At 45.4% G+C, this 26,548-nt stretch overlaps 3 protein-coding genes across 6 annotated transcripts; 2 read left to right on the top strand and 1 right to left on the bottom strand.

The window, feature by feature from the left end:
- The first annotated feature begins 1,306 nt into the window (after nucleotides 1-1,306).
- LOC121692607 (enhancer of rudimentary homolog) lies at nucleotides 1,307-7,926 on the top strand. The gene is made up of 4 exons (XM_042071332.1): nucleotides 1,307-1,447; nucleotides 2,035-2,122; nucleotides 2,243-2,363; nucleotides 7,548-7,926. The coding sequence occupies exons 1-4, from the start codon at nucleotides 1,445-1,447 to the stop codon at nucleotides 7,648-7,650; spliced, it is 315 nt and encodes a 104-aa protein (XP_041927266.1). The 5' UTR covers nucleotides 1,307-1,444; the 3' UTR covers nucleotides 7,651-7,926.
- Nucleotides 7,927-8,874: 948 nt separating this feature from the next.
- si:ch211-168d23.3 (BRD4-interacting chromatin-remodeling complex-associated protein) lies at nucleotides 8,875-17,945 on the top strand. Its single transcript, XM_042073143.1, has 14 exons — nucleotides 8,875-9,002; nucleotides 10,915-11,102; nucleotides 11,310-11,355; nucleotides 11,451-11,493; nucleotides 11,672-11,737; nucleotides 12,077-13,627; nucleotides 13,879-14,115; nucleotides 14,236-14,737; nucleotides 14,908-15,062; nucleotides 15,259-15,320; nucleotides 15,484-15,632; nucleotides 15,968-16,062; nucleotides 16,225-16,327; nucleotides 16,499-17,945. Exons 3-14 carry the CDS (start codon nucleotides 11,315-11,317, stop codon nucleotides 17,293-17,295), a joined length of 3,801 nt encoding a protein of 1,266 aa, XP_041929077.1. The 5' UTR covers nucleotides 8,875-9,002; nucleotides 10,915-11,102; nucleotides 11,310-11,314; the 3' UTR covers nucleotides 17,296-17,945.
- Nucleotides 17,946-19,200: 1,255 nt separating this feature from the next.
- Nucleotides 19,201-26,453, bottom strand: exd2 (exonuclease 3'-5' domain containing 2). Of its 4 annotated transcripts, XM_042071301.1 has the most exons (9): nucleotides 26,377-26,453; nucleotides 24,981-25,690; nucleotides 24,639-24,889; nucleotides 24,049-24,178; nucleotides 23,503-23,831; nucleotides 23,254-23,360; nucleotides 22,564-22,699; nucleotides 21,865-22,239; nucleotides 19,201-21,198 (listed from the first exon to the last, which is right to left on the bottom strand). In XM_042071301.1, exons 2-9 carry the CDS (start codon nucleotides 25,434-25,436, stop codon nucleotides 20,925-20,927), a joined length of 2,058 nt encoding a protein of 685 aa, XP_041927235.1. In that variant the 5' UTR covers nucleotides 25,437-25,690; nucleotides 26,377-26,453; the 3' UTR covers nucleotides 19,201-20,924. The 4 variants fall into 4 exon arrangements, with proteins under 4 accessions (XP_041927235.1, XP_041927236.1, XP_041927237.1 ...); XM_042071302.1 differs by lacking the exon at nucleotides 26,377-26,453 and having other exon boundaries at nucleotides 24,049-24,175; nucleotides 24,981-26,364; XM_042071303.1 differs by lacking the exon at nucleotides 26,377-26,453 and having other exon boundaries at nucleotides 24,996-26,364.
- Nucleotides 26,454-26,548: the final 95 nt, after the last annotated feature.

Below are 26,548 nucleotides of genomic sequence, written 5' to 3'. Positions count from 1 at the left end.
ACCACGTGGTGCAGGGACAACAACCTCCTGCTGAACGTCAGCAAGACCAAAGAGATTGTTGTTGACTTCCGGAGAGGTCACACCCAACACCTGCCACTGACCATCGACGGTGCTGTGGTGGAGAGAGCGAGCAGCACCAAATTCCTGGGGGTGCACATCAGCGAAGACCTCTCCTGGACCACCAACACTGCATCACTGGCGAAGAGAGCTCAGCGCCGCCTGTACTTCCTGCGGAAACTCAGGCGAGCAAGTGCTCCACCAGCCATCATGACCACATTCTACCGAGGCACCATTGAGAGCATCCTCTCCAGCTGTATCGCTGTGTGGGGCGGAAGCTGCACTGAATACAACAGGAAAGCCCTGCAGCGCATAGTGAACACAGCTGGAAGGATTATTGGTGCTTCACTCCCCTCCCTGAAGGACATTTACACCACCCACCTCACCCGCAAGGCGACCAAAATTGTGAGTGATGCAAGTCACCCCGCTCACAATCTGTTCGATCTACTGCCCTCTGGGAAGAGGTACAGAAGCCTGCGCTCCCGCACTACCAGACTCACCAACAGCTTCATACACCAAGCTGTAAGGATGCTGAACTCTCTCCCTCCTCTCCCCCCTCCACCCTCAGCTACATAACATCCTGGACATTGGACCCACAATGGCCGCGTGCACTACTCCACTTGCACACTTGCACACTTGTACACTTTACAACTTGTTGTTGTCCTGAAAACACAACACATCTGCTGCTCTTACATAACTTGCACCACTATGTCACTTTCTTTCTTACTTAGGTCAAACAGAACTACACAAGCCTTTTATTGGCCTGACTTTGCACTAGTATTTTATTGACTGTCTATGCACAATTTCAACCAAATTTTGCTGCTCTTATTTTTTTCATTATTATATGTGCCCTCTTATTTACTTACTTTTTTGTTTACTTGAATGTTATGTTTGTCTGTGGACTTAAATTGGTAAAATATGTCATGTCTTCACCGTGGGATAGTGAGAAACGTAATTTCGATCTCTTTGTATGTCTGGAACATGTGAAGAAATTGACAATAAAGCTGACTTTGACTTTGACTTTGACTTTGATAATTCTATGTTGCAGATTTTGGTGAAAAGTAGCTCAAAATGCAGCCAAATATTACACAGCTCCCAATTCTCATGCTCTTGAGTCAAGACAATGATTGGCTGGAAATGTTTAAGTAATATCTTGGTAATAGACACTTATTTACAGAGCCAGGAGCAGTATTGATAGAACAGTATTGATTAAGATAGCTTTTAACGGGCTGAAACAGATCAGATGCCCATCTACTCCTGAACAATAGGGGGCAGTATGCCAGTTTGGAGAAAATTGCATTGTTAGGCATAGAAGAAAATCCTCACAGCAGTTTCGGCGCACGACACACACTTTTATAAGAAGAACGCGTATACATTTATTTTCACAATGGTAAGTCACTTGCTTGCAGTAGTATAGTTAAATTAACAATGTATATACCCAATGTATTCGTCAATAGCTAACATTCACATTTAAACGCTTCAAACACGTCGCTATTGCTTAGGCTACCTGCAGTACTTGCTAATTGGTACTTGGCTAGCTGGCTAGGCTACCTTTGCAATGCATCTGTTCCTAGCGTGAATCCAATGTAAACTAAGTTTGCAAGCTTCACTAACAGCCTTTCAACAAGTTAATTTGAAGATGGGACGGAGTCGGTAGACACACCTCCGGTCATAAATCATGTGAATATTGAATATGTTGTCAATTGTGTGACTTGTGTCACTGAGGCAGAAATGTGAAAAACAATTCTAGATTACCGTAACGCAAATCTATGCGGACCACGTTGTTACATCAGTTATTAAGATAGGAAGAGAAGTTCTGTTATTTAGTTATAGTGTTAACTTTGTGAACAGCAGTTCACTAAATTACGATTTGTGTGTATTGACAAGGACTCTGTTTGATGTTATGCACCCTAAATCATTGTGTGACCTTTTTTGTACTGGTATGGAACTAATAAGACCATTGTTATCACCCCGCAGTCTCATACCATCCTGTTGGTTCAGCCCACCAAAAGGCCAGAGGGGAGGACATATGCGGACTACGAGTCTGTCAATGAGTGCATGGAAGGTGAGTAAATGTCAGCTTCAGAGTATGCACGTGTTTTATGTTCACATTCTGCTCTGGGGTAAATGTGTTATGCCCTCTTTATAAATGATGGTGTAAATGATGATGTGCACATCTGTGCAGGTGTATGTAAAATGTATGAGGAGCATCTGAAGAGGATGAATCCAAACAGTCCATCAATCACATATGACATCAGTCAACTGTTTGATTTCATTGATGATCTGGCTGACCTCAGTTGTTTGGTGTAAGTATACTCTTTTTGGTTGAAGCATACTTTCAGTGATAATGTGACATGGTGTTAGTTGTATTTTAAAGGCATGTCTAGTCCAATTCACTCAATTGTCCCTGGCCTCTGGTCGTGTTAGGGCAGGGGCGGGCAAACTTTTTGGCTCAAGGGCCACATTGGGTTTTGAAAATTGCCCGGCGGGCCGCACAACATGACACACACATAAAAAAAAAATACATTTTTTATAGCCTATAATTTAGTATGAAAAGTATTTGTTTTAAAATGTGAATTGCTTAAAAATACTGCTAATTTTATGCTGTTTAACAAATGTATAAATTGTGCACTGTTGATTTAAGACAGTCGCTTTAATTCACGTTTATTTCTCAATGATCTTCTGCCTGTTCCGCTATGGATAGTGCTGTACCTACGGCTGGGCCCTCTCACAGTTTTTAAATGGTCAGTAGTGGGAACTACTGTTGCCTTCATGATTTCCTTTTAAAAGTTTTTTATAAGAAGGACATATCACTTATCAACAATGACAAGCCAGAACCTGCGGCTCTCTCTCCCTGTCGTGAGTGCAGACGCGTTCCCAATTAAATGGATCGCATAATGTTCACGTTAGATCTGCTGCAAAGGAGATAACTAAGAGTTAACTTAGTTTAACATGATGTTATCTCTATTTAACATGATGTTTTGACATTGACATTGTAAACGTTCTCTAAGGAGAGTGAAAAGCAGTTTGCAGTAAAGCTAACCAACTATCGCAGGGAAAAAAATAGCGAGCAGCCTGATAACCAAATGAAATGCTCGGCGGGCCGTATCCGGCCCGCGGGCCGCAGTTTGCCCACCCCTGTGTTAGGGTTTCTGGCATGTAAAATGTGTTATACTTAGTACAACTAAGATAAATGACATCTGCCACATCACTGAAAGGAGATGAAGTCAAAGATTTGCACTGATCGCTTTCTCAGCTGGTCTCATAAATCAACAATGAGCACAATAGACTTTGAGGGAAGAAATTATAGATCGGTCCCGCTGTCAAATCATAGAGTGCACGAGTGCTCCTTTGCCGTCTTAAGCCCCCATATGATTATTTAGATTTGAAAAGATAACAGAAACGACACCATTTCTTTAGTATGCTCTACACTCTCTATGTTGTGTTTAACCGCGCGGCTCAGACCTGCACCCGCTCGGACTCGAACTCGCCAACAGCAGCTCCTCGGATCAGAAGTGGAGTGTTCTAGCAATCAAGCTAAAAGCCCAGGCAGCTAGCTCTCTTGCCAGCATTACTCTTAAGGTGTCAGGAGTGAGATTTTCCAATGTACGTACTGCATAGATATAGACCAGGGGCCGTATTCACAAAGAATTTTAAGGCTAAAAGTAGCTCCTAAGTGGCGAATTTAGGAGCAGCTCCTAAAAATAATGGGCGTGTCACTCCTAACTTTAGGACTCCTATTTTTTTATCTAAAAGTAGCATCCAAGTCTGGGACAGCTTAAAAGAAGTCGAGAGGACTCCTAACTCACTAAGACATATTCACAAACAGCTTTTTGTGGCATTTTACGTTGCGATGTTTTGAAATGCGTATGCGGCAACAGGAGCTTCCAATCGTGAGGGAACAATTTCGCATTGTAGGCATAAAAGGGATGCAGTAACGCAACCAACAACAACCAAAACTGCTCCTTGTCAACATGTACATTAAATGTAACGTTTCATTGTGAATCAAATTAAAATGTTCTCCTCTTTGCAAACGTAGACATAGTGACAGATTAATTTAATAATGTTGCAAAGATACTGCATCAATCCGTATGTTTCATTAGGCTACTAGGCTATTTGTTTTGCCGTACTCTTTATTCATTTAGGCTAGGCCTTTTTATTCAGTTATTCATCATCTTCCGTCCATCGCACTATCTATGTAGCGCACGCATTCTCAGACCTGTCACCTGTCACTCATCATCGTAAGGGAGGTGTTTGGAATCATTCCTGCGTTACAATCAGCCAATCAAGGTGGCCACTTCACTCAAGCTTGTGATTGTGAGTAATGACGTCATCCATAGCAACGAAGCCTCACTCCTAGTTTAGGAGTTGTTATTTTTCCTTACTAAGAGTAGGTTTGAAAGGCTTTGTGAATAACTTTTAAGAGAAAAGTCCTAGCTAAAATCTTTTAGTGAGATTTAGGAGTACTCCTAGTGGTAAGATAAAAGGCTTTGAATACGGCCCCAGGTGGCTACCATTACACCTGCTGCTGATGATGAATAGATGATTCCCATCATTTGCGATTATTTTGGTTTATTAGGTCATGATCAATCAGTATTTAGTTGACTCATACTTTACATTACTGTGCATGATTATATTGGATAAACCTTCGCTCAAACAAGTTCCTCTAAAGCTGAGTGCACACCAAGCCGACTTCAAAAGAATTAGCTGCGATGCTGACTGACTGAAGTGCCTTGTGGTTTCAATGTGTGGCAAAAAAGTTGCTTTCCAATACACTGCAAACACTATTGTCCTTGGATAACTAGCATGGAAGTACAAAGTGTGTAAGTGTGGATAAACAAAGCAGTGTTTGCTAACTATTTTAACATTAGCCTACTCTTAGTTTCTACTTCTAATCAAGCATACAGTATGTTTAAGCAATAAGCCACTCGAGTCCATAGGTTACACTGATTCTACAACAGCTAAGGGGCGTTGTTAGGCACGACGCGCTAGCGGAGTCGAGTGGCTTATTGCTTTTCTAAAACTGTTGCTATAAATACCTGGCAAAGTTTCATAAAGTAAAGGCAAAGCAACGAGAAATGTAACGATTTATTCATAGATAGTCATTCTTCCAGCAAGAAATATATTTCCTCTATCTGAATGGTTGCCAAGCAACGTCGAGACGCAGCTAACTTTTGTATCAAGTTATGGTAGCGCTACCCTGGAAATCATGGAGTTCTCGCGAGAGCACAATGGAATTGTCTCTGCGAGACACTCTGGCAAAGAGCAATGATGCACGTTACTTTTTCCCCAACTTTTCTGGGAACCAGCTAAACTGATGAAGACAGCGCTGCAACGTTGGAGGACGGTACACATTGGTCGTAGTGTTATCCCATTGCGTTGAAGTCCAAAATCATTCAAAGTAAACATGGTCTAGTGTTATCCAATTGCGTGCAGTGAGATTTTTAAATGCATGCTTGTTCCCGCCCCTCGAGCTGGGCCATTACATTGCTTTTTGCCAGACCCTTAATCTTTCTAGATTATCAGGGTCTGGATTTTCCAGGCTATGGTAGCGCAGTAATATAGAACGGAATGCGGTCAAGGTGTAGCCTGGCGGGCCATCCTATATCATTGAAATGTATAGTCTCGAATCGAACCATTCACCTCGCTTAATCCAAGGGGCGGGCAGAGAATTGTCTTTCAAACAGCCTAGGCATGCAATAGGCCAGCGCTACGACCATATCCGTATCTGGTCGGCAAAACGGCAAATGCATCCTTCTTTGAAAGGAATGACTTAAGTGCATTGTGTTGCTCAACTTTCAAAGAAAAGCACAAGTCCAACTCCTCCAAAGTTGACGCCAACGCCGATTCAAACAACCGCTCTTCGTTCGCCATAGCCACCTTCCTCGTTGTTCACTGTCGCAGGACTGTCGTTATCCTGTTAAGCCCGCCTCTAACAAAATAGAGCGCTGTGATTGGATGACGTCCACGGCGTCAACCAATAGAAATCCCTATGGTTTGGTACTAGACGTACAGGCTGAGCAAATTAATTTGCCGCCGCTAGGGTGCGTCTAGATTTCTAGGCTAGTCAAGGTGTATGTTTGTGCTGGATTTTGCAACGGCATCAAACATGATTCAGCCGAACACAATCAAGGACCGGAACTATCAGTTTTAGAATTGATAATATGTTGCTACTGGAATGTCATATGGAGACTGCAGCTGCTAACGCCACAGCACCGCTCACTAGTTCTATTCCAATTGCTTTTTTTAACAGGCCATCTGTTTTTTTTTTTTTTTTTTTTTCCTGTCAAAAGTGTTTTTTCAGATACTTTGCCAGAAAGAATGTTGGAACAAATTAATGCTTGGGATTTGTGTAAAAGTGTGTTCGGCATTTGCTGAACAAGCCTTTTGGTCCAACTTACCAACTTTTTAAATAGTTTACTGCCAATAGTTTACTACCAACTTTTTAAATTGTTTACTTTAATTGTTAAATTAAATTTTTAAATTCGCTTTGGACACAAGTGTCTGCCAAATCCCATAACCGTAACCATAACTTCTATGAATGAATGTTAACACTCAACACTCTCTGAGTTCATACAGGACTATACCTCTGTCAAATGATATAGTGCATTAGGGCTCTCTTATAGCCTTGTTGACACCAATTGAGAGTGGGTCTGAAAAAGGTTCATTGAAGTATGACTTCCAGCAGGGGCGTAACTAGCAGTGAAAATAAACTAAGGTTTAAACGCAGTTGTTTACTCAATTCCAAAGAAATACAAAGGTACAAAGGGAATCCCTGAAGTGTACAAAAAGGTAAACAGCTGCCATATAACAGACATTTATTCCCTCACGGGATCAAAAGAGTATATATACTTATACTTTGGGTCATTCCGTGTCAAAATTAGATAAGGTTCTTTCTGCGCTGTCACAGATTACTTATGAAAATTACTTCAGTTTTGCAGCCAGTTTTGGTGCAGGGATTCCAGATTTAGTAAAAATGGAGACAAGGCTGAGTTCGCCTTCATCAGAGCAATTCCAAATTCTAATTCCAATTCTTATTTTACAGGCCTTAGTTTTGGGACCTAAATATTAGGTAGACAAATGTTGAGCAAAGTCTGGAATGGTGAAGCAACCATTTTCCTGGATTTTGTCTGTTTTGATACAGAATGACCCATTTAGGTTCTATGCAACATATTTCTGTCATTAACCGCTACTTCAACAATGTTACCTCAGGAGCATTTAAGGAATAGGGGTGTAAGTGATCTTCACAGGATCAAGCACTGCAGTATTAACTAATGTTGTTAGTATTTGGTTCATCACTGACAGTAGACCAACTTGAATCAGGGCAAGTCTGAAATGGCCTGGCTAGGGAAACTTTTCTTCAGTTAATCCACATCACTCAGTGGTTGTGTAGATTTTCTGGTAAAGACAGTCTTTATTGAAACAAATCACTTTTTTGTTGTTGTTAGAAACCTGCCCCACTGCATGATCTTTTTCCTCCTGTTGGCCAGGTACCGGGCGGACACGCAGACCTACCAGCCCTATAACAAAGACTGGATTAAAGAGAAGATTTACGTGCTGCTGCGACGCCAAGCACAGCAGGCCGGGAAATGAGGCTCTGCTCATCCTGTCATCAGGATTGGAGAAAAAACATGTCAAACTGCAGTGAGGATCTGTTAAGGAGGCTATAGACTTTGGCCTGTTGTGTGTTTTGTCAGTGATTGTTGAGTTGTTGAATTTGTATCGTTCGAAGAGGGCTTTCATTCGTTTTGTTGAAACAGGGAGTGTATGTCTTTGCTTTAACATTTTATATTTAACGATCCCTGTGTACCAATGGCCAATTTTGCCGCTACAGTAAATAAATGAGTCTTACATTTTTTTTTGTCTTTACTTGATTTCACTTATTTGAAACTTTTCTTTATCATTTACTTGGTTATTGACATAGTAGGCCTATATATATATCACGCTGATTGAAGACCATAATGCCTTTTACATCTGCAGTTGCAATAGTATCCTGGAAATAAAGGTAAATATGTTTTAGTGTAGTATCATATAGTAATGTTTTAGTTTGGTTCCATAATGCATTTATTAACTTTGTGTAGGTCATATGTAGGTGGTGAAGTGAGCAAGATCAGACGTTTGAACCTGACTGGTCATTATTTTTATAACTTGTAGTGCACTGTGTGGCCAAATGTACCATGTAGAGGTGACATGTTTTAAGCGCAGATGGAAAGCATAAGGCCTATATATGTGTATGTCAATATGAACTGTAGGCTATATACCTTTCAGATGGTCTTTCAGGTATATTTAGTTCAACTAAATACACGGAGCTCCTAGTCGAAAAAAAAATAATACTCTAGCCTTACCTAAAGATAATGCATCTCATAATATAAAATATCTGAACATATGATTGTTCACAGGTTTAACGGTAATAACATTAGGTAGCTCGGTGTCTTCAGTAACCTATTGCCTGCGGAATCGACACAAGCCACAGCTCAGCAGAGAGAAATGGAACAGAACGCACAAGGCAGGGTTGGTGGGACTAAGAAGAATCAAATAATAACAGGATCTTTAGGGTCGCTTGTTTTCATTGGGCTATGAAATGTATTTGCGTAATGCAACAGTATCGGTGCGAATTCAATACTGTATGTAACGAGAGCGGGTGTTTTTGAAGCGCTTCTGTAGGATGGTCGAAGAAATCAAGAAGAGCGCATCTGTCTCTCCTTCACAGCTGAAGGACGCTACGACTGCTGAGCCCCACATCTCCGCTCGCTTTATACCTTTGTGTTCTCCCTCTCACTCTTGTTTCTCACCCACCCCAGTCCCCCCCCCACCCCCCTCACACACACACTCACACACACCACCACCACCACAGCCCCCCTCTCCCTTAGCATCTGAAAAGGCTACTGAGTGAGAATCGATGGCGCAGAGGCCCGCCTGACAGGACAATAAACCACAAAGAAGCGGTGAGTTTTCCCTTTAAAGTTCTATTGCGAAATTGTTTCGTGGACGGGAGAGCGGCGATGGTAGTGACAGCTGGCGTGGGGGGCAATATTGATGGGGTATTTATAAAGCAACCCCTTTGTTGCTATGAAGCTGCACTATGCTTCAGCTACCCTCTGGTATCCCTTCTTGAAAGAAATCAAGTAACAGCAGCATCTCATCATCCAGTGAAGCTGAGGTTGTAGGACGGGAAAATCGGTGCCATAGATTTGCCGTTTCCTCAGATGCAGGTTATTATAGGCTCTCATACAATAACAAGATCGCAGTAATTTGTAGAATAGTCTGAAAGGTTTTGAAATGCACTCGTTTGCTTTGGTTATAGCATACCTTCGGTTCATTATTCAGTGTGATGCGGCACATAGTAGGCTACTGGGGGTCTTAAATTGAGGTCGTTGCGTGTGGTAAACAAAATATATGTCAGAGTTTGTTCCTCCGAGGACCTCTAGCCTACGCTGTCTGTTTCAAGGACCTGTCTTCAAACTAAAGAGGGAGACGCGAAAAGGAACCGTCTAAGATGCGTTATCTGCCAAAATACTCGTTCATTAGCCTATAACAGTGAGAGATGGGGTGGCTATCCTCTGTCCTTTCTGTTCAGACAAGACGATTAGGCTACGAGTCTAGTCGGCCACAGGCTGTATCACACCCTCCCAAATGAACGCGGGATGAACTCGCGGAGGCTCGCGACAGCGTCCCGAAAATTCATCCACACACGACAGGCATCTCTGTTACCTTATCAACCACCCTCCCCATCACTGGCGGTGCGACTGATGTTGGATTTTCCGAGAATGGCATTAGGGTAAAGGGATGACACAATCGCATTTACATGGTTATTAATGCATATTTGTGTCACCTTGCCGATTATATCTAATTTCCTTTGGAAATGTGCAGCACATTATTGTGGGTTTTTTGCAGTATACCATAAAGTCACACATTTTTCATCTACACACTAGTGTGTCATCTATTAGGAGCCTGTCATGTCATAAAGAAAGTATTAGAGATCCAACATTTTAGCTCAATGACCTGTCGTGACACATGTCATCAAGAATAAAGTATTAGAGATCCAACATTTTAGCTCAATGGCCTGTCGTAACACATATAAGCCTGTGCAGTGAAGTTATGTTAGGCTACTGGTATGACATGACTATTCCTATGTTACGCATGCTCATTTGTTATACGTGGATGATTTCACACTTTTCATGCTTGGGTTTAAATAACTATATTTTTGGATGTTCACTTATAGAACATGCGCATACAGTAGTGAAGAGTTCACATAAGTAGGCTATTTAAGCTATGCCCCTTGACAGGTTCAGATCCTTTCAAGTTTTCCACATTTTATGTTTCAGACTCATCTTAAAATTGATTTTTTTTTTCTCTCATCAATCTATACACAATACTCCAACACTCCACAAAAAGTGTTTGTAATGTTTAGTAAATTTATAAATATTCCATTTACATAAGTATTAAGACCCTTATAACCCTTGCAATTAAGCTCTGGTGCATACTTGAGTCTGAAACATAACAAAATGTAGAAAACTTGAAAGGGTCTGAAGACTTTCCGTATGCACTGTTATAACATAATTGTGATGCCTTTTGATGGTCATAACATGGGGCTAAGTTTAAGGATCTTCAAGTAGGCTTAATAATAAATTCACTTAAGGATGCCTTGAATTGCCTTGCTAACTTATAACACATTGTGTTATACTAATAAAAATTATGACAATGGATTAACACCAAGTGATGAGGTAACAAGAGTTTGCTATTAAATTAAAAATGTCCACTGCATCTAGAACCTCACTGTGACCAGCACGTTGCTGAGAAAATCCAGTGTTTGTTCCTTCCAACAGAGGTAACAAGAGTTCCCACTTTTTTTTTAAGGTCTTAAATCAACGTACTGGAAGTCTGTGGGGAGTGATGCCCTGGCAGAGGGAGGATCTGCCCCACTGTTTGGCCTTCCTGGCCTGATGCCAGACCCCAGCCAGTCCCTGAACCCTGGACTACATTTCCCATGAGGCCCCCACAAGAACTCCACCTGTCTGCTCTGCGTGAGCCCCTCAATATATGAGGTGAGAATGTCTTGATCTACAACTGAAACATGCTCCAATGATCTAGATAACTATCTGCAAAAGGGAAGAAAACAAAAAAGTCATTTTCTAATCCAATGGAGCCACGAGACAACTATGATAAGGTGTAGTCTGCAGTAACAGCATAGTTGGTATACATGACTGACCTCCACTGTTGTGTTTCTCCTCCTTCCCACTGGTTCCCTTCAGTTGACATGGAGGATGAAGATGGCACTTGTTTACTTGATGTGTTATGGTAAGTGAAATGAAGAAATATAGATTTCCCTTCTTCTTGGCCTCAGACTTTTCCTTTGTTGACGTGTCAAAGCTGTTCTTTTTTGTCTTGCACAGTGATCCCCAAGCCCTAAATGACTTCCTCCACGGAGCCAGTGAGGTTTGTTGTTTCCAACACAATTTCCACAAACCTGTTCATTTGTAGATTGTGTTCTGTGAGATCAATCTCAAGGTGGCTTTAGGATGTGTTCAAAACGAGGGGGTGTGCAAGTCAGCTCAGTAGCACCCTCAATTCCCTGTTCTCCCTAACCTCCACCTCTCTGCTTCTGTCCCAGCAGCTGGAGAATGAGGACCTGCTCATTAGCTCTGCCTCAGGGGAGCCCCCCCTCTTCACAGACGCCCCGGTGAGTGGGTGGCCCCGTCTCCTAGGACGCTAACTCAGCGTCAGTCTGCTCTCCATGGCAACACGTCCCCACCTCTTACACCTGTAACACCTGTGCGGTTTTCCAATTTGTAGACATCTGTGCATTAAGGGACGAGGGAGTCGGTATTGTTGTGGTGGGGACAGCACAGCAGTCATGGTTTTCTTTAAGAAGGTGATCTGCGAGATACCCTACATGCAGCCTTCTCTTTTGCCTTGTTTCTGTTCCCACTCTCATCCACACACCTACTGTGCGTGCTTGTCTTTGTGTACTCACATGCTTTTCTGCTCTTCTCTTCTCTTCTCTTCTCTTCTCTTCCAGAGCCCTGTTTCACTCTTGGCAGATGACCCAAATTGTCAGGACGCACCAGCCGCAGGATGCGTGGACCTGTCCTTCCTGGAGGAGGCGCTTCTGGAGTCCCCGGAGCCCCGAGCCGACGATGCAGGCCTCGAAGAGGAGGCCCAGGGAGGGCTGCTGGGGCCGGGCTGTGAGGAGGAGCCGGAGGAGGACGGGGCAGCCTGTGACATCCTGCAGCAGAGCCTCCAGGAGGCTGACATCACCGAGCAGACGCTTGCGCTCGAGGCGGGACTGGCACCGCCGACGGACTCCTCGCTGTCCCTCTACCAGCCTGGTGCCCTGCTGCCGTCGCCCCCGGTTCCGTACCTCACCAAGCCCCTTACCATCTCGACTGCCACCTCTGCCTTGCCAAGGGATACTCAGGCGGTCGTCGAGCCGCCCCAGCCGTCCTTACTCGCAGTGGGCCCAGGATGCCCTTCTCTTAAGCCTGTTGCGCCGCAGTTTATGGGGCTGCTGCCTGGACACGTGTTCCCGGCGCCATCCCCAGAGACCAATTTCTCCCTGAGTCCAGTGCAGGGATCCAGCATGCTCATCCAGAAGACCGTCCCCAGTATCACAGGGCGCCCCATGCTGGCTCCAACTGTCAGGGCCAACGCAAGCACAGCAGCAGCAGCAGTAGCAGCCCCCGGGATCCTGTTCCAGAGAGGCCCTCTGCCAATTCAGCCCAAGCTCCCGGTCAGCATCCAGCCTCGCCTGGTGCAGATAAGCCCCAAGCCCACTGCTGGACAAAAGCCCGCGCAAGCCGGCCTCACGTTCGTTCCCGGGACCACGTCATCCAACATCTTGGTGACATCTCCTCCTGTAGGACCAAAGCAAGCGGCTCAGTCTCAGCCCACCACCAGCCTTCCCAAACCAGTCAGCCTTCAGCTGCTCAACCAGGCCGGGTCCTTCGTCATCCAGCCGCGTGGGCTCTTCCAGGGACAGAACCAGTTCCTACTTCCTGGTCAGACTCCCATGACCATAGCCCAGCCAGCATGTACAACTCAACAGCTTCTCACCCAGGCCAGCGCTCAGAGGCACCCCTCTGTACAGGGCGGCCCTCCAACAGCAGGACCCCTGGTGGACAGCTCCCAGATCCTAACGGTCCCCCAGAGACAGCTGAACTTTGGCCCCGTGTTCACCACTCCCAGCGGGCAGCTTGCTCTCAGACAGGGGACCCTCCTCTCAGGGCCCCTGCAGTTGCAGTCGGCGCCCCCTGCTGTTTTCCAGGTGCCTGCACAGCTGGCCGGGGCTTACGCACCACAGGGTCAGGGCCAGCAGTGTCCCACGGTGGTCCACAACCCGGCACTGGGGAACCACATCACGCTCATCAACAGCTCGGCCATGCTGGGCCCGGAGATGACCTCCATCTCCATAGTGAACGGCCCCTCGGTGGTGCAGGGGCTTCCGTTCGGCCCACCGGCCCATCGAGAGACGGCGCAGCCGCTGAGACTGCCCCAGGCCTCCGTCCTGCTCCTGCCAGAGAGACCAGTCCCAGAGGAGAGGCCACCAGAGGAGCTACTCCAACTCGCATCGGTCAGTTTTATAATGGAGGAGGTATTTTCCAGATGTGTCATTTTAGCTAGGTAGATGTGTTAGCTAGGTTGCCTTTTTAAGAACTGGCAGAAAATTAGTCTATATGGCTAACTCTGGGTAATCTACACAGTACTTTAGTTGGTTGATTAATGAGCATTTTCCTTATCAAACAAACAAACAAACAAACAATAATAATACATAAATAAATAAAATGTCCTATTAAACCCAGTTATTTATTGTTTGTTCTGCAGAGTGGACAGCTTGTTCCTCCTGTGCCCCTGCACTCCTCGTCCATGGTAGCGGGGATGCAGCCTAGCAGCACTCCGCCAGTGGTCACTCTACTGCAGCCGATGCCGGACACTCCACAGGCTCTTGAACTGTCTGCATCCCCACTAACCAGCACTCTCATGCATCAGCCTGAGATCCAGCATGAGAAAGAGGGCAGACAGAGTCCCGTTAATCACATTTTTATTCAACATTTGCAACAGGTAGGTGGCTATTCATCATCAAAAGTCATGATCAGAAATCATAGCATATTTTAATTCTGAATGTTATACAGTATATAAAAAGATGTCCATTAATATGTTTCTATTTATCTCACTCTTCAGCAAACGCTTAAGCCTCTGATCCCTTGCACTGACCCCCTGGCTACCTCTTTGCCTGCGCAAGTCACCACCTACCCCTCGCCTCAAACCAGCATGGTCGAGGCCCATCCTGCCCCGACGCCCCCTCCCACTCTCCCGCCACAAGCAGAGCCTCTCACCATGACCCCAGAGCGGACAGCAATGGCCGCTCCAGTGCACTGTGGGTCCTCCCCCAGTGACATGCTGTCTTCACCCCCGCCTGTCCAGGCCTCGTTGGAAACCTGCGTGTCGGAGTTCTCTGTGGCCCTTAACGAGCATTCCTCTGAGTCTCTGTGTGGAGCGACTGGCCAGATAAGCCCACAAGTCTCTGTTGTGAGTGCAGTGTGCAGCAGCCTGTCGCCCCTGCCCATTGGTGGGACAGAAGCTCCCATGCAGCAGCAGCTGGTCTCTCATCCAGCGCCTGAAGGCCTTAAGCCGGACGCTCCGCAGCTCAGTGCCTCGGCTCAGCACCAGATTCCACACAGCAGTAAGTGTCTCCGTCTCCAGGTCATGTTGGAAATGGAACAAATAACTGTGAATCCTGAGTCCTTTTTAGTACAAATATGTCACTTAATTCCTTATTCTGATGCTGTTATATTCCTCAACTTCCTTCTTCCGATGCTGTTATAGTATTCAACTCGTGGTGTTCATTTTCAGTTGAAACTGCAGTCCCTCCAGTGTCCAGCAGAGACAGCAGAGAAGTGTTCTGCCCCAGACCCCAACGCCTTCAGCTCTTAGGGACTCAAGGCTACAACCTGTGTGCCCAGGCATCAGCATCTCTAACCCCCAAAACACAAGAGTCAAAGACACAGGTAAGAGGCAAAGAGAAGTAACTGATAGCAGGTGATGTTTGTAAATCATAATATTCTATAATTATAAAGGAAAGAAGGCACTTGAGTCCACTGCAACATTACATTCAGTGTCATTTATTCATAGTTCTTCTAAATGTAATCATACAAACTAATATAATTTGTGTGCTGAACTGACTCCTCTTGCCTCTTCCTCCAGATGCCTGTTCTTCAATCATTTGAGACAGAGGAGCCACTCACACAGGCAATTCGTAGGCACAGGTATGAACTAGAAGTCAGTTAACATAGTTAAGTATCGGTAGATATCAATTCAGTGTTCCATCATTTGGACTTTTGCCAGTATTGTCATTATAGATGTGCTTCAATGTTCCTACCATAAACCGTGCCAGTCATAGATATGTGTGTATATGTGCTTCTTCTTCAGGATTCAACTGCAAGTGTGTTCAGACCACAAAGCAGTTCTGAACCCCCAGCCACAGCATCCATTTGTGACGTTAGAGGACGCTGTGAGACATCTACTGCCATACCACACATGTGCAGGGAGGTTTCCCAGTCAAAAAGACTTCAACTCAGGTAAGGCAGAGTTGTGGCTTTAGCCTCAGGAAAGATCCACTAGATGGTCTGTTTAGAGTATCAAAATATGAACAGTAATGGACAGTGAGCATGAAAGGGTGTGGTCAAGGTTCTGTAGTTGATATTGGGTGCATGTGGTTGGCGATTCATTGAAAGGTAGTTTGACAGTCTGTGACAGTGTGCATTCATTGATGACGCTTCATATCAAATGCATGTTCATCATGCCTTCTAACAAAAAGTCTGTCAGTTTTGTATTCCCGAGGGTCTATTTAAGAGAAGCTAAACAGCATTATCTGAGTAAGATATACAACTCCATTTGGGTTTTGTTTTGCCAGTTGATGAACAGTTTGAAGCGGCATCAGCATTTCTCTTCAATTGCACCAAGAACATGCAGAACAAATACAGACAGCTGCTGCTGGCAGAGGCTCAGGTAAGCTGGACCTCCCACCCCTACCCTGGGCTTACTCCTCCTCCATGGCCATATCTACTAGCAAACAACATGCAGGCCATTTGTCATTCAGGATTAGGTTCTGTTCAAATTGCACCAATGATGAAATAGTTGGTACATCCTTGTTTCTGTGCTTCCTTACAGCAAGACAGCCCCTCCGCAGAGATGGTCATGTTGGAGAGGCTGTTCCTGCAGTCTGAGAGGTTTGCACTGGGAGAGGAGAGGCGCAAAGCACGGAGAGATCCAGGTGAGTCAACACACTACTAACTTCCAGTAGATTTGTAGATCACACGTTCATTTAGAAGTCTTTTTTTTCAAGTCAAAAGAATTTTGTTCCATTCAAGTAGAATTTTTTGTGTTGTGTTGGGCTTATGTTGTTTTGTTGTTTAGATAATCTTTCATTTTTCTCATGGCCCAGAATCCTTCCTTATGTCTCTGAGAAAGAGCTCTCCTCATAACAAGGCCTCCTCCACTCCTGTGTCCCGTGGGGCGCTGGTCAGTCCTTCGTCCCCTCCGGCATGGGCTCTCCACTCCGACCGGCCGCCGGGCCTGAAGACGTACCAGTCCAGCAGTCGGGGAACACTGCGGCTCACCATCAAACACGAGTCGGGCTTACGTAAGGTGGTCCACAATTCCGCCTGCGAGCCCGCAAATGCTGCCCCCTCTGGACACAAGCGGCACTACAGCAGGCAGCTGGTTAATGGTGGCGACAAACCGAGTGAGGAGGGTCATGAAGGACCCTCAAGGACCCTTTTCTCTGGAGCTGTGCCACAGGAGAGGTCAAACGGACTCCAGTCCTCTCTCCCAACCCCAGAGGTCCAGTTGAGGCCTCCGCACTCAAACAGTGTCTCGCTGGTACGGACAGCACTGGAGCCGCAGCTGGACGAGCCCCCCCACAAAAAGCATGTCAGCCCCAAGTCTCTGGGTCCCACCATCACTCCGCCGCTCCCAGAGCCGTGTGGCTCTAGACTCAAACTGACCCGGCTGGAGTCCCCGCCGGCTCATCTGGAGAGCCCCGGTCCAGCTCCTCCGCCTCCCCCTCCCCACGTCCCATCTCTGCAGGAGGACAATGCCCTGAGCGAGCATCTGCAGAGTGCCATTGACAGCATCTTGGAGCTGCAGAGGCTACAGGGGTCTAGCCTGGGGCAGGCGCGGCTCCCCCAGGGACCTGGCCTGGAACAGCCCATCGGCAGTATGCTGCAGGGCCGACTCTGAAGGCAAAAGCCCCCGAGGCCGCACATGGAAGAGAAGCTCCTCAGAGAAGTCTACTGAGCTAGGGTCACACACTTCCCTTCGAGTTTTCCCTGAGGCGCTTGGTTCTGTACGAAGCGAAATGTAAGACTTTCCAAATCAGCACTTCCACTGTTTTGTGAGCACGGGCCCTGCATCAAGTGCCACTCAGAGGGGCAGAGTGTCAGCATGAGGGTGGCCCTGCCGTACTTGCCTGTCCCATGGACCTTAATGCTTCTTTCATTTCAAGACAAACTACTGTTTCTTAGATGGTAGCTAAAAATTGTTTTATGGTTTTCAAAAAGAGCAAAGCATTATACCAGGCATCATATTCATACAGTATATTTGCAAGTAGCTGTATTAGGAGAAGTAGACTGATATCAATTTGTTTGATAGGTTTCATTTTAAAGAGTTACTGCAGTAAATTATGTATTATTATTTCTTGAGTGTTAAGTAAGAAAAGCAATGTGCATTTTGAGAAATTTGTGCCAACCGTGAAAAAGCCTAGCTCTGTCTTGAACGACAGCCTAATTTGCATTTGCAGAGTGCCTGTGTTGCCATTTCCATGTGCTTTCTTATATATATGTGTGTGTGTGTATGTGTGAGAGTGTGTGTGTGTGTGTGTGCGGGTGTTCATGTTTGTGGTGGTGGGGGGTGGGTGGGGCGGGATAAACACTCAAGAGACCTGCAAAAGCATGTCACACACGTGGCCACCGACAGTATACCGAATCAGCAAGCTGGAGTCCTGGTAACCCATCAGCCTTTTTCTTTCACCCCAAAGACGTCACGCTCCTGTTTGGAAACCACCAGCAAATGTCCGTTCCTGTGTCTGATTCTGCCGTAAAAAGAACCAAATTTTGCGCAACTTTGCTCCAAAACGACACCTTTAATAGAGAACAAATCTTTTGGCACCATCAAGTCACAGAGTGTGGCAAGGTTCTCTCCCCATTCCAGTTGAAGAGATTTTTGGAAACAAAAGCAATAATGGTGCGATAGACCCTGAGGCCTGATGACGATGGTGCTGCAGTCATGGATCTCTGGCCTGTTTTGCTCAACCGTCCTCTCCGAAACCCATTACACAACGCTAGCTATGGTTTAGATCCGTCTGCTATTCCTTTTCATTCACTTGCATTCAACCAAAAATCTAAAAGTTCCAGCATCTTCCATAGTTTTCTCCTTTGAGGGATGTGTGTGTTATTAATGATTTAAGTATGGTTTTGTATATTGTGATAGTGGTTTTGATGACAAGACATTGATACATTGCAGTGAATGAGAGGCTCTTCCATGTTAATGGTGAAACTTCATATTGACTTGGCTGTTAATTCTATGGCAAATTATTCCTAACACTTCACATATTATTTGATAAGAAGATATTAGGATGTCTGGTCCCTGCAGTTACAGTTTAATAGGTATATTTAAAAAAGTATTGCTTCCCATTCAAAAAGTGCAGTGCTGAACATTGTAAACTATTGGATAATGATGTTTTTAAAAAGTTGACTAATACTTTCACTGTTACTGTGACCAAAGAGCTTTATGATTTGCTTTTAAAAGAATGGCAAACTTTAAAAGCAAAACAAATTACAAATGAATACGAAGTAATGCCATTTAGCCAAGTCAAAATATGGTTTGGAAAAAATATGCCTTTTAACAAACATATTTAAACAAATTTGAGGGGGAAAACAATCCAAATGAAACCAACGACCAGTATCAACTAAATGTTGGTCGTTTTTAAATATGGACATCCAATACCACACTCACTATTAGAAGCGAGCAGTCTCATTTTCAAACCTGCAAAGGATAGACTTTTCTACCACGAAGCTTTCAGATGCAGAGCACTTACGAATGTGACATGGTGTTAACAAATTAGCATGAAAGCATTTCTGCTGCATGTTGAGCCACATTGTGTTAAGTATTTATTTTGCTATTTATTTTTGTATTTCAACTGTGAACAGGGTGGCAAGGGTTTGTGCATTGAATCAAAATTGACTCATAGATTGTTCTAATGCCAAAATCAAGAGGCCTTAATTCAGCAGAACCCGATTGTAAAAGAAACTGTCATATCTGACAAAAAAACATCCCAAGTCATTGAAGTTATTGACCTAGGATATGTAAAGAGAAAAAAAAACCTTTTGTACACATTTTTACAGACTATTTATTAAACTGTGATTTTGTATATAATGACCATAAATATTGTGAATCCAGATTCTGTGTGTTTTTCACAGCCTGATAAATAAATGTTTGAGATCATTTTTAAATGCTGGCAGAATAGCTCATGTATAACTGATGAGACAGTTCACTAGACATTATATATGGTACTAAAACACATTACGTTGTATATTGTTTTATATGATGGAATCCTTTAAAAAAATATCTGTACAACAAGGCTGTGGCAAGTTGGCCCCGATACCCAGACCCCTCTCGCCAAAACCACCAATTCCCTTTTTGCCAAGTATACAAATGTGATTTATTTCAGTTTCATGTGCAGCACAGCTTCAGAAACAGCACAGCTTTTTAGGGGGTTACATCTGGATGAATGTAAATAAAAGCAAAAGCTGCAGGTTCCTTAAGACAACCGAGAGGTGAGCAGAGCACTGTAGAACAGCCAAACCTCTCAGACCTGACACCATCACCAATCCAACTGATGAAGCTGCAGTCTCAGCACTGAATCACACACACACGCACGCACACATGCACACACACACGCGCACACACACACACACATGGTTGGCACCACTTCCAAAAGTTCAAAATTCTATGAGGGGAAGGGGGCAAGTGGGGAAATACAAATGCTGCAGCAGTAGTGTAATGCTGGCCCCACTCAAAGCTCTTGTTGCACTCTGTGCTCAAGCAAGGGGAATAGTCACACGACGTCGTGTTAGGAGGTGTCCTTGCTTGAGAAAGGGTGTGCATGGGGAAAACGACAGCCAGGTCAAAAAGGTCAAACCTCATAACCAATAATAATCCATTCAGAGGTCAAACCATGTCCAGGAAAAAGCTCTACAAAATCTCATGTCAGGACTCGATGCAAAATACAAAACAATCAACATAAACTGATGAGGTCATTCCACACATCCTTTTCACATTAGCTTCAGAGAAAAACCAAAAGATGGGATTCTATGGAGCTGTTGTGCAGTTCTCGTGCAATTCATGTGTTTTTTTTTTTTTGTTTGTTTAAGGTATATAAATGTTTAGGGCCATAAGCCTACAGGGAATTAATAATTTAAGTTAAATAATATATTTAAGAGCAGGCTTATGGCTTTTTAAAATAACTTACTTGACTTACAATGATAGGTGGATTTTTCTTCACATATAGCTCAAAAGAATCATATATATGAGCAACACCAAACATCTTCTCTGTTTACTGCCCTCTGACTTGTGCTCCGTAAACACTTCCAGCTTCCAGTCTTTCTGAGGTCCGTACACACTCTCCTGGGAATCCCATTTTAGTGTCTGATTTTGTAGAGTCCATCTCTCACTATCCCTCAAGTCCGGTGCTCACACAAGGTAGCACCAGTAGAGGGTGGGATTCCTCCCGCGTCGGACCGATGTGTGAGGGAGAGGAAACCAGGCGAGACGAAAGGACGCCTCACACGCAGGCATGAGGAGGGGGGTGGTCACTGGGCCTCGGGTGGGGTGGAGGGCGGCGAGGAGGGCTGCGGGGAGCCGGGCGCTGTGCTCAGCTCGATGACCAGGTCCTCGCCGTACTTGCGCAGGTACTTGTCGTGGTTGTGGCTGACCGACCACAGTGGTGGGAGGAAGCGGGGCCTCATGCTGGACAGGAAGTGCTGGCGCCAGAGGCGCTCCAGCTCCATCAGGCCACGCAGGCCGCTCTTGGCGTATGCCCCGACCACCTTTAGCCCGTGGGGCACGTACCCCTCGTTAAAGATCCTGCACACAGCAAAGGCACAAACACCCAGATGGTCACACAACCCACAAACTGGTTGGTCAACAATAACTATGTGGGGACGTCAGTCATGCTCCAAAACACCCACACCGATTTGAATACCACTACAATGGAACTGTAGAATGGACAATGGCATTATCTGGGTCATTTAAAGCGGTACTTTGGATTTCTGCTCTATTCTGCTCTAAACAACACAACTACATGTGAACAGCTTCACAGTGTAGGGCTCATGACAATGACAGAATGTCAGAATGAACACGAGGACTCTAAAATCTACCTTCAAAATGCATATTAAAGGAGAATTTCAGCGATTTCTAACATAGATATCTGTTTTTCCATGTCACGGAGTGCTACATTCTATTCTGGGGGCATGAACATGGGGGCTCATGAACAAGCCCCCAAAATGTAGCACTGTAGCTGCCTGCCAGCTCTAGCTGTTGGCTGCAGCAACTTGAGCTAGGTGGAACCGATCGTTTTTTGTTTTTTTTTCATACCGACAGTACTCGGTGACCTCGAGAAACAGATCTATGTGAAAACTCGCCGCAATTCTCCTTTAACGCGGCTTTAAATAAGGTTATTATATTCCACCACCATGTCCACTATCACTATCTCAGTCAAACCCCCCCCCCCCCCACCCCCACCATACACACCTGGTCTCCAGTCCGGCCGCCTTCTGCAGCATGTCCTGCGTGACCTCGGCAACCTGTTCGCCGTCCTGCTGCATGTAGGAGGCGATGAGGAGCAGCAGCTCAGTGCGGCGCGCCTGGGGGAGGCCGTCGCGGGCCGTGAGTAAGGCCCGGGCGGCCGAGCGAACGCGCCGGCGCTCAGAGTCCTCCAGGAGGCGCACGCCCTCCTCGCAGCCCTGCGGCGCGCCGTGGTCCTGCGCCAGCTGCTGCTTGAGCTGACCGTCGTAGGTGCAGGACGCTGCGTGGCACGCCGTGCACAGCAGCAGGATGTCGTGGCAGTTGTGGTCCTTCATCTCAGCCGGGAAGTAGCGGCGGTACTCGTGGGGAACGATGTTCTTCCTGCAGGAGCAGGAGAGTTTCAGTAAGATAGAGCAAAATGACAACAGACCATTAGGAAGGTAGCTAGGAGCAGAAACCATTGACTGAACTCTTTACTGCATCAGCTGTGACTGAGCTTACACATTAATCAAACACTGTTGACCTTGGCATTTGTGTGAGTGTGTGTCTGTCAGGGTAGTTGTATTTGGCATTGGAGAGAAAAAAAATATGAAAATTGCACACCAAAGCAGCTCATATTAATTATTTAACGTGCGTAACATTTTGAGCATGTTGCTCTTCTCCAGACTGCTTATGGGGGGGGGGGGTATTTGGTTATAAACCCACCTGATGTAAGAGTCTGCTTTGCCACACACAACACAGAGGTTCTGTTTGGCTGTGAGGTAATAGTCTTGCTGAGTCTCTGGACGTCCAGACGGCTCAAACAGCAGACGCACGATGAAGGGGTCCTCACTCTGCAGCTCTAAAGCAACCACAACCAATCACAATCACACACGCATATTAGATCCACTCTCAACACAGCACAATGACTTACCACTAGGGCTGGGCAATTCCACTTAACAGCCAAAATTACTCTACTGTAATAACTTGGCTATGTCATAATGTGGTTCTTTTATGTTAAAAGACAGTCATTCCTACATTACAAACTCCCAAACTTCATAATGTTGAGTACCGTATTAATATTAGGGATGAATGATTTGGGAAAAAAATATCTAATTTGCGATTATTCTGACAGATACTGCAATTTGTCAAGTTTCAGTTTAATATTCAGTACATTAATACATTTAAAAATGACTCCTACTTCATCTACTTTACTACTTCATGTTGCCTCAGGAAGTAGCTAAACACTAATAATCAGTCAATTTAATTGCAGCGCTCGTAACGTGTTAATTGCATTAGGTCAAAATGCAATTTCAATCAATCATTCAGCCCTAATCAATATCCTTCAAATGCCTTTTGTACCAAAGGCACTCACTGAAGCATCTCAGTTTGTAAAGACAGTTCTCCATACTGTACCTCCAATGCCTTTGTCCAGGTACCATTTGGCCTTCTTCTTGTCACATGTGCACAGAGGCTGACCATCAGGGGCATGAAGAAAACAGTTGTCATACAGAGGGGACTTCCTGCAATGAGATTCAAACCATTCAGTTTGCAGCATAACTGCTAGACAACATGGGGACTGATCAAAAATCGGACACACTTTTTAAAAAATTACAAGCAGAGTGGTCAATTAACAACACCGCAAGTGTGAAAGCCCCTTCTCACCTAGCGGAATATCCGACCCCCAGTGGTTTCCTCTTGTTCTTGCGAGGGTCCGGCACGCGCTGGTCCCCAGAATCGGGGCTGTCCACAGATAGCTTCTTGCTGCTGCTGGTTCTCCTGCGCTCCCCGTCCAGGCTCCCCGGCGTGTGGCGGCCCCGGAAGGGCACATCCAGCAGCCCCTGGCATCTGGCAGCCAGCCGGGAGTAGGCACTCCCTCCCTCTGAAGGGGCTGGGCTCGGGTCTGCGGAGCTCTTAGTGGGGCCGGTGGGAGAGCTGAGCAGGTGGAAAAAGAGGGCCGCTGATACCTGGGCATCACGCGCTGCATATTTCACCTGTACATAAGGGTCACATTTAATTATTAATAAAATTATCATTAAAATGAAATAATTAAAATGAAAAACAATAATAATAAATAAATAAAACAAATACAGATAAAAAACAGCACCGCCTCTCAAATACAGTTTTTGACAAAGTCATCCAGAGAGTTTGTCAATTAGTCATGCACACCAGAGTTGTCTTTTGTTTTTGTTTTTTTAAATCAAAGACTACCTGCTCTGGACTCAGCTGGTCCGCTTCCCAGTCACTACAACGCAGGTCCAGGGATTTGTCCAGGGTGATGTCGAGCAGGTCTGAAGCTAGTGACTTGAGGCTCAGGCCATTCGTTAGTGATACATGCCTGCTTGAGTGAAACAGTCACCCAATCAACGAAAACAGCCAAAAACTTGATTCACACACACTCATCAATGTTCCATGCACAAGCGAAATAGGTCATGATTACAATAACTCCCTGTGTATTAGCCACGCCATGTATAAACTACATGACAGTGGAGTATACAAATAATACAAGGATACAAGGACTTTGTGTATTAACCGCAGTGCTGAACAGCCCAATAAATCAGAATCAGATTGTGCTTTAATCAGAAAGAAGAATAAAGAAAAGGCATGCATTCCCACATACAGCTGCCCCCTATTTAACGTCAAAGCTGAAGAAATTTTGTAAAATCAATGTATACACCTTGGTTAATAGGCAGGAAGTTACAGCATTGCAATAGCAGCACGATGGTAAGGGGGTTTTGTTGTTGTACACTGAATTAAATCTCATTTCAATGCAATAAGAAATTATTTGTTAGGTAGATTACCTCTGTCTCTGAGCCAAGAAACGCAAGTCCACAGTGCAGCGCAGCACCAAGCCATGGTCATGGGCCAGGCGCTTGCCATCTTCGAAGCAGCCCACTCCGACCTTCAGCACATGCAGGTCACTCAGGACTTCCACCAGTGTTGAAGGCAGGAGGGCATCCCGAAAGAGCTGCAGCCGCACCAGAGCGCACTGGCCCGTGTAGGTGGCCATCTGCAGCAACGAGACGGTAGAGGGCTTGCCCTTCACCGACACCTAAGGAAGAGAAGAGGAGGACATCTTGAGGACGTTGGCGGCCAGAGCCCAGGGGAGGGAGAAAACTGAACACATGCAAGAGAGCTCTTACACGCATGCCCTTTACCCATTCACAGTCCAGCCCCAGGACGGGGTAGACCAGCAGGTCTTGCTGCAGCGAGGGCCACAGGGTCTCCCACTCCTCAGCAGAGCTCACCACCGCTGGCGTCACGTCCAGAAGAGATCTCGGAGAGGCAAGCGATGCAGGCGGAGGTGAGGGCGGAGGAGGTGAGGGAAGCTGCGGACCCTGAGGCACCACCTGGGTCGAATCCGGTTCCACTGTGGGACACTGGGGAGATTCTTGCGGCTGCTTTTGTTTCTGTGGTTGCTGCTGCAGCTTCTTCTCTTGTAGTGGTTGCGTTTGTTGGGTTTCCAAAGCAGCAGATGAAGATGGGCCCTGTGTCAGCCTCTTTCTCTGTGTGAGGAAGCTCCGCCACAGGACCAGGCCTCCTAGTGTTGCTCCAAGCACAGTGGCCATTGCGGCCATAAGGGAGTTCTGTCGGGACATTTTCCCGTGGACGAAAGGACTTTTCGGGGTTAACAAAAAGGGGCTTCTCGTCAAATATGCAACACAGAGGAATACGCTTCACAGTCTTATGAAACGTCTTCACTCAGCAGGACAGAGTGTACGTGAGAGAACTGATGTCCCTTTCAGATGGCTTTCCCCTGATACGGGTCATGAAAAGCTCGAAAAGATAAGAGACATGTTAGCACTTATCCCGTGGACCAGCACGTCTTCTCTTGACTTCATTTAGCACACATCTGCAAGAGAACATCACCGAACACATGAAGTAGGCTTCTGTTTACCGTCAGACCTCAGTAGGGCACCAACATGGAAAATACGTCGTCTTCTTTAGATTAAAAGATTAACCAACTAAATTACAGACATTATGTAACTGCCATTGTTTACATTCGACTCATAGAGCGCTTTGCGCACTCACTTCGTTATGCCCGGTACTCAAGATAAGTTTATTCGCACTATTGTAACTTTTCTGACGCTGAAACAGTAACGTTAGTTAAGTGTAACGTGAATTGTACGCTTCAAAAGCTACAATGTTTTCAAGTTAGCCCAGGGAGCTAACTAGCATGCATAACTTTGTTAATCCAACGGTATAGCCGACTGACCGGCTACGGTGCGCAAGCATAAATACGTCTATTGAGTGGACTGGAACGCGTCGACTGTGCAGAAACGTGCACAAGTACATTTATGCTGCCGTTTACAGAGCAAAAAATAACCTGTTAAGATTAAACATCAACCAAACTGGCTAGCTACGTTGACAGACGTTTCATGCACCACTACTAAAGCTAAACACTGCAGCACAACTTCTTCCCACCACTGCTTTGCGCAATAATGTTGATTCTGATATTTTCAGACCCCAGCTCTTTGATAATGTAATCAAATGCCTATCAGGAGCAATTACTCAAGCCCATTAACAGCAAACACCTACCTCTGAGAGCCGTGGTCTACCGTTTGGTGTTTTACCTGCAGACACATGCATCTTCACATATAAAATTTTGTAGGAAGCCTTTCCGGTTGAAAACCTTTTACTACTGACCCGTCAAAATAAAAGACTCGCGGCATAATAGCCGTGTCTGGAAAAATGAAAAATATTTTATCAA

Source organism: Alosa sapidissima, chromosome 19, assembly GCF_018492685.1.
Source record: "Alosa sapidissima isolate fAloSap1 chromosome 19, fAloSap1.pri, whole genome shotgun sequence".
NCBI classification, from domain to species: Eukaryota; Metazoa; Chordata; class Actinopteri; order Clupeiformes; family Clupeidae; genus Alosa; species Alosa sapidissima.
Note: the sequence above shows the minus strand (reverse complement) of the source record. Positions and strands in the feature narration are given on the sequence as shown.